At 36.0% G+C, this 7175-nt stretch overlaps 1 protein-coding gene across 1 annotated transcript; it reads left to right on the top strand.

Moving 5' to 3' along the window:
* Positions 1–557: 557 nt before the first annotated feature.
* Positions 558–6888, top strand: LOC120201458 (DNA topoisomerase 2-binding protein 1-like). The gene is made up of 16 exons (XM_039202070.1): positions 558–808; positions 889–931; positions 1020–1141; positions 1245–1352; positions 1875–2019; positions 2099–2185; positions 2506–2598; positions 2726–3221; positions 3471–3613; positions 3835–4160; positions 4414–4578; positions 4732–5022; positions 5169–5591; positions 5688–5911; positions 6099–6192; positions 6267–6888. The coding sequence occupies exons 1-16, from the start codon at positions 617–619 to the stop codon at positions 6342–6344; spliced, it is 3030 nt and encodes a 1009-aa protein (XP_039058001.1). The 5' UTR covers positions 558–616; the 3' UTR covers positions 6345–6888.
* The last annotated feature ends 287 nt before the right edge of the window (positions 6889–7175 follow it).

Raw genomic sequence — 7175 nt, 5'->3', positions numbered from 1 at the left:
TCGGATCGAATATTTAAATTTAAATTTTAACTTTTAATTTTCGCAATTAATACAATTGGGAAATCAAATTGGTATCGAAAGGGCAGTACATGAGTGCTAATCCTCTCTCACTGTAATCGACTCCCGAATCCGACAAATTTATGGTAAGTTGTAAATCAGATAACAGTAAGTTATGGTATTCGATCAACTAAATTAAAATGATCGGTGATGACTTCAACACATAAATTTAAGTCGGAACCCGATTTCGGAACCACCCGAAGACGGTTACGATAATTATATTTTTAATTTATATATATATATATTTATATATATTAATATTATTAATAATTTATTTTAAAAATTTAATATATATTTTTTTAAATTGTTCGTGATTTTTTAAACTCTTAATAGTCATGAAATTATTTTTAAATCCATTTCTGATCGAACGGCCCTAAATTATTCACCTTATATTTAGAAGTTATCGTCCTATTCTCCTAAAACCCCCAAAATACAAAGTTTAAGTAAACAAACTCAGTACCACCACTCTCCGACTCACCTCAACTCGAACAGATTACTATTGAAAAAGTAAATCGAGATCGAAATTGAGCAATCGTCAAAGAAAAGAAAAAAGTAAGAAATGATGATGACGAAGGCGAAGGTGAAGGCGTTTACGGGATCGAACGTGTTCATGTCGCGAAACCTTGTCCCCCCCGAAGTATTCGACAAACTCCACGGCGTTCTCAAGGATAACGGTGCCCAAGTCTTCCTCTGTAGCGACCCTTCTCGAAACGGCCCCGACGACTTCCACATTATCTCCTCAATCGATCATGTAGTCCTCCTTTTTCTCCCGCAATTATTTCATTTCACAGTGTATTTGAAATCTTTCTTAAGTTTCTTCTCCCTTTTCAGGAGAAATTTGAGGATCTTAGTGCTAAAGGATGCAATTTGCTAGGTAATTCTTTCCGGTTTTTTGATTTAAGTCCTCTTAACTTTACTATGCTAGTAATTTGGTGATGAATTTTTTTTGTTCTGGGTATTAGGTCCTCAATGTGTTATTTCTTGTGCAACTGAAAATAGAGCTTTACCTAAACAAGGTTTTAGTTGCTGCCTTGCGATGGACGGCCTCAAAGTACTTGTGTCCGGTTTCGACATGGATGAGAAGGTATCACAATTGGGATTCATGCAAATACTTTTATTCTTATCTACTTGAATTACTTACATGAAGCCCAAGTTTGACTGTTTGTTATTATGATTTTTTTTCGTAGGTTAATATTGAAAAATTGGTTACAGCCATGGGGGGAGTTTTGCATACTAAAGCATCTTTAGATGTTAGCTTTGTCATTGTAAAGAATGTCCTGGCTGCAAAGTATAAGGTATGATTCTCCTAAAATAATTCTCCCTCTCTTTCATCAGTGTTTAAGAGTGCAAATATTGTTTCATCAGTGTCGTTATGAACTCATCATTGATGGATGGGGCTTTGATATTCTTAAAAGCTATTGATTTTATGAACTTAGAATGCATCATAGTGAAATCAGCTAAATTGCTATTACTCAATATCTTTCCAAGTTGAGTTAGGTGAGAGGTCTATGATATAGGTATCCGGTCACATATTTGGATATTCTGCATGAATGTGGTACGAGAAGCTTGAAAACATGCCCGGGAGTGCTAATAGGGAATGAATGCTTGTAGAATATTTTAGTAACGTATTTTTTAATTTTGTGCACATTTGGATTTGAGCTGGAGTTTAAATAATTCCTTTATATTATACTAAGAAGTTGAGAATGACTATCTTTGGAGTTTTTTCGATAAGTTATTATCGGAAAGAAGTTAATGGTTGCACATCACTTTATTATATGCCATCACTGATAATTATATTTATTTTTCTATCTGTGCAGTGGGCTCTCAATGTTTTAAAGAAACCGATTGTTGCGGTTCAGTGGTTGTATCAATGTTGGAGTGAACACCGTGTTGTTCCTCAGGATTCATACAGGGTTCTTCCTTTTACTGGATTGACAATATGTGTTACCAGAATTCCTGCAGGTTATTAAGTCAAGTACATATCGTGACTGCTAGTGACAGACTACTTAATCATTGAATTCTAATATCCTCTTCCTCTCAGATGAGCGAAAAGAGGTTGAAAAGCTGATCATACAAAATGGTGGGAAATATTCAGCTGAACTCACCAAGAAATGCACACATTTGATTTGCGATATATCCTTTATGTTGTTCCTTTAGATGACCAAATTGCTGCTCTTAGTTGTTCATTGTTAGTTTCTACTCTCTCATACCTCGATCAATTAACTCATGTTAATAATGCCCTATTGCATTTGTTTATCTTAATTTCATAAAACCATCTGTTCATTTCTGTTCAAGGAACATTATAAAAGCCATTTGTAATTTTCTTGCTTCTTTTTGATGTGTATGCATTGCACCCCTGTCAACAGTTTATTTCCATCATTTACTCTTCTCAGAATAATCATCCTTGATCACTTCTGTTTATTCATTGTGATCTTGACTTTCTGTAAGCTCCTGAAGGTGACAAGTATAAAGTTGGTCGAAGATGGGGCCATGTTCATATTGTAGTTCGAAAATGGTTTCATCAATCCATTGCTAGAAGAGGTAATGCTATATGTTGTTAACAATGTCTGGTACTCCTGAGTTTATGATATTTTTGCTGACATGTATTATCAATGACTTTAGACATCGTATCTGACCATGAATAATCCTTTTTGTCCCCGGTGAATAGCATGCCTTAATGAGGAGTCCTATCCCGTCCAGGGTGGTTGTGCATCTTCAAAGAAAAATGTTAGTAGTTCCTTGTCTGCACAGTATAGTCAAGACAAGCATAGGGGAAGTTCAGTGCCTGCAACTTCCTCGGTGGTTCCTGAATTTGATTTGTCCGCTGTGCCTTCTACCGGATTGGGAGATGCAGATCTTGAAGCTACTCTCTCTCAGAACACGTCTTCTGCAGTATCAGATGCTCGGGTCAATTTTAAAGAGGATGGTGGTGAAGCACCAAGTTTTCAGCCTTCTAGTGAAACAAAGCTTGATGGTTGTGTTGCCAATGACTCTCAATCTGAAGACAATGATCTATATTTGTCAGATTGTAGAATTTCGCTTGTTGGCTTTGAAGCTTCTGAAATGCGTAAGCTGGTTGCCATAGTGCGCAGAGGCGGTGCTTCTCGGTATATGTCATGTAATGATAAATTGACACACATAGTTGTTGGGACTCCATCTGAATCGTAAGTATTTCTTCTTTTTCTTTTTTACAAATAATATTGGTTATTTCCTTGTTTCTTTTCTTTCTACATTTGAATTTCTTTGTTGGGTTCTTTCAAATTGTGCTTTGCAAGCCATGTTCTGACGTCTTCTGGGTTCAGTGTTATGATACCTTTGTTACATTGGGTATTCAGTGGGCATGCTGATTATTTTGGACTATTTCCCCCGTTTTCATAAATCTTCATCTTTCACATGTTTATCTTATTGCCTAGGGAAAAGAAAGAGGTAAGAAGTTTTGCAGCTTCAGGTGTCATCCATGTGGTAAAGACCAACTGGCTTGAAGACTGTGACCGTCAAAAGAAAGAAATCCCTGTTCGTCAGAGGCATGTTGCGAATGACTTACTTCTTCCTAAAGGTTGCCAGTTTTTTCTAAAGTTAATACCTTGGTCTTCTCTTGCGTATCTTCATCTTGATTCATGTTCATGCTAGATATATTTTGTTTTTTACCCATTTTCTTATCAGAAAATGATAGAATTTTTTTTCTGGATTGTTGAATTAGATATTCCATCAGTAAGCACTATATGACTTCTGTTCTGAATTATTTTTCATGATGTTTAACTGACCATGCTTGCACAGATTCTGTAAACTCTGTCAGAGGAGCAGTGACAGGAATCATCAATTCAAATCAAAGTAAATCCCCAGTTCTTTCAAACTGCAGAAATGGAATGCCATCAGCCTCAGGGAAAAATCTAGATGATAAGCTCAAAATCAACATGAATGACAACTGTTTGGAAGCTCCTGTAGGATCATCCAAGCAAGTCCTACTGCCTAGAATAAATAGTGCAAATAATGTTTGGCAGAAGAAGCAATGTGACCCAGTAGTCCAAAATCATAAGAATGGGGTTTCAACTGTATTTAAGGGGAAAACATTTTGTTTTTCAGTTTCTTTTCCTGAAGATAGGGTAAGAAATATACTCTGAAAAACTTACTAAGACTATATGGGGTTACATTCTGAAGATTTTCCCCTCATGTTTTCATTGTCTAACATCTCAGATATTTAACTGCTTTTGAACTGTTTTAGCATGTTGTATTTTTTTATCTGATATATTTTCTTACATCGAATCTATGTATTGTTATCTGTATCTGAATTCCAAAGGTGACTTTTTCTAGTGTTATTTTCCCCAATATTTCTAAGTTTTTGATTTCTTCTGCTAGAGAGCTGAAATTGTTGAATGGGTGGATCAAGGTGGAGGGGAGGTTGTTGAGAATCATCTAAAAAAGAAAGTCAATTTCATTATCGAGTGTCATGGTCAGCTCAGTTCTATCACTGATTCCCAGATTACTTGTGTTTCTACTCACTGGGTCCGGTCTTGTTTAGAGGTTTGCTTAAAACTTCCTCTTTGGTTCCCATTACATATAATGCAATCTGTACTTTGTCTATTACTGTTGCAATAACTGCTACTGCTGTTTCCTTTGGTTTCTTTGCTCTAAACCATCAAGCTTGTCAATGCTAATGGAAAAGTTGTATTATAGGATGGATGCCTGCTGGATGTTGGAAGTCATATTCTCTATTCCCCACTTCCTTGTCAAATTCCTTTTCCTGGATTTAAAAGCTTTCGCTTTTGTGTTTCACAATATGAAGAGAAGGATAGATTGCTATTAAGAAATCTGTGCTTTATTCTTGGAGCTAAGTTTGTGGAAAAACTTACTAAAAAAGTGACCCATTTATTATGCAAGTTTACCTGTGGACCGAAATATGAGGCTGCTTGTAAATGGGGAATACAATCAGTTACATCAGAGTGGATATATGAATGTATAAGGCAGGTATGGTTCTGTCCACTCCCTCTGTGCTCATCTGCTTAATTACGCATTTGCAATCATGACTGCCCCAAGTTTATGTTTGTTTATTTGTTTCCTTGGAAATGATAAGATCAACAAATTTTCACGTGTGCAATTCATATCTCGTAGAGAAAGTTGTTTCTCTGGATCCATTTTGCCCGAAAGGAGTTACTGCTCAAGACCAAGAAGCAGGATTATGCACCGTGAGCCAATTTTCGACTCAAGCCACTCAGCTGATGTCTGTGGATGTTCCATCTGGTTTTACGAGTCAATCACAGGGCCTGAGAACACAAGATCTTCATGTTAAAAATGGATGCATTGTTGGTGGTAGAAACGATGGCTCTAGAGATGAGGCCAAACAACCAAATGGCCATCTTAAAAGGGCTAGGCACTTGGAAGCAGATGACCAGAATGCTTCTGGAGTGCATATATACCACCCCTTTCTGAATGAAAATTCCATTGAAAATGAAAAATTAAAAATTGCAGGTGAAGCAGCTCAAGTTTTGCCTGATGTAGCGACTGCTATAGAAGACTTACTGGAGCAAACTAGTAAGGTGAGTATTATTGTTCCTCCTGACCATAATTTCTAACTGATTTATTGTTTCAAGATTGATGGTTGGTTGAGTCAATTATCTCTTCTGCTTTTTAAGATTCATGATCAGAAATCACCAGAGAGGAATGGGTGCGAAAGAAGTGTATCCTTGTATCAGTTGATATTTCCGATTTCTGAATGTCTACCCTTTATCTCTTATAAAAGTTTATTTGTAGCAATCCTTGATCTAGAACAGATATTTTCATCTGATTGTACGGGTCATCGTCAAGATCCTACCGATCCTCATTCTGTTATTGGGTTATCCAGTCACTGGTTAAATCGGTAGCCTCTTTATACCATTACCAAATAATCGTTCTCCCCTTTAGCATTTTTATTACTAATGGCTGAACATTTCTCAACTGGCTTGCATATGCCTACAAAAGCCTAAAAAAAGAAATGAACCTACTGAATTTTGGGATATCTCGTCAATGGGGAATTATTTTTAATGCTGTTTTTTTCCCCTTTTCAGGACTCTCAGAAAAGATGAAATCAGCAGTCATTCTCGAGATACAAATGTGGGTGGCCTATATGATAATTTCAGTGAAACACAAACAGAGTCTCAGGTTGCAGATCTTGTCTTAAAAGTTCCATCCCCCTTTCTATTTTTCAACCCATGTAATTATTTTGGAAAATGCAGGTGGTGGGTTATGAAGAAGATTTGTCTGGTCGGCAAATGCTTATTGACCGAGTCCGGACCCGAGGTAGCATGACCTGAAGCACTGAAGTCCACCACCGCCAAGCAAGTAAACTTGATACCAGCAGCCAAACGAAGCTTGGCAGTTAAACTTAAGTATGCTGCTTTTAGGCTATATTATGCATCTATCAAGTTTTGAAGCCATCAGAATATATATATGGGTTAGGATCCAATTACATTATGTAAAACTCTTTTAGTTTTACACAGATTTAAAACCGTTAGATGAGTGAAAATAGATGGCTGGAACTCTTTTTTTTCCTGTGAATATCTTTTCATTTTCTAATGTTAATCGTAGCCATCTATTTTGACTCATCAACTTTCTAAATTTTGTAAAACTAAAAGAGTTTTATACAATATAATTGGATCTTATCTCTCTTTATATAGATATCGATATAGATAAATTCGGAGAAGGGGGGAGGGGATAATGCTATGGAAATTGTAAAAACAATAAACGCTTGTATTCTGTCAATCATTTATTGATGTGTAGAAAAGTAATGTGCTAATTGTGTGTGTTGACTGTGTTATTTTCTCTTTTTTTTTGTTAATCAGTAATTGTCTTTTCTAATTGGCTATTTTTGTGAACTATATTGACTTTATGATTTGATGCTCTCCAGTTCTGATGGGAACTTGAAAATGAAGGCAATTTGTAGTTTCTTGGAGTATGAGACCCTTTGTTTGTAGATGCATGCGATGTTTGTGATTTTTTTTCTGTACAATCACGTTTAAGATATTTTTTATTTATATAAATTTTTAGACCTTAAAAATTGGTATCGTATAGATTTCAGGGTGTTTGTATTTTCTTCCTGTCTGTTAATATTTCATGTGTTATGTTTGATGCTTTTGGTTATATTT

The sequence above is a fragment of the Hibiscus syriacus genome, unplaced genomic scaffold (assembly GCF_006381635.1).
Source record: "Hibiscus syriacus cultivar Baekdansim isolate YM2019G1 unplaced genomic scaffold, ASM638163v2 tig00007245_pilon, whole genome shotgun sequence".
Taxonomy (NCBI): Eukaryota; Viridiplantae; Streptophyta; class Magnoliopsida; order Malvales; family Malvaceae; genus Hibiscus; species Hibiscus syriacus.
The sequence above is the reverse complement of the archived record's forward strand: the minus strand, read 5'-3'. Positions and strand labels throughout refer to the sequence as shown.

Coding starts and splice junctions, on each gene's coding strand:
- LOC120201458 (XM_039202070.1), top strand. CDS start 617: ATGATGATGACGAAGGCGAAGGTGAAGGCGTTTACGGGATCGAACGTG. Junction 4,579..4,731: donor GGGTCCGGTCTTGTTTAGAG/GTTTGCTTAAAA, acceptor GTTGTATTATAG/GATGGATGCCTGCTGGATGT. Junction 5,912..6,098: donor TCCAGTCACTGGTTAAATCG/GTAGCCTCTTTA, acceptor TCCCCTTTTCAG/GACTCTCAGAAAAGATGAAA.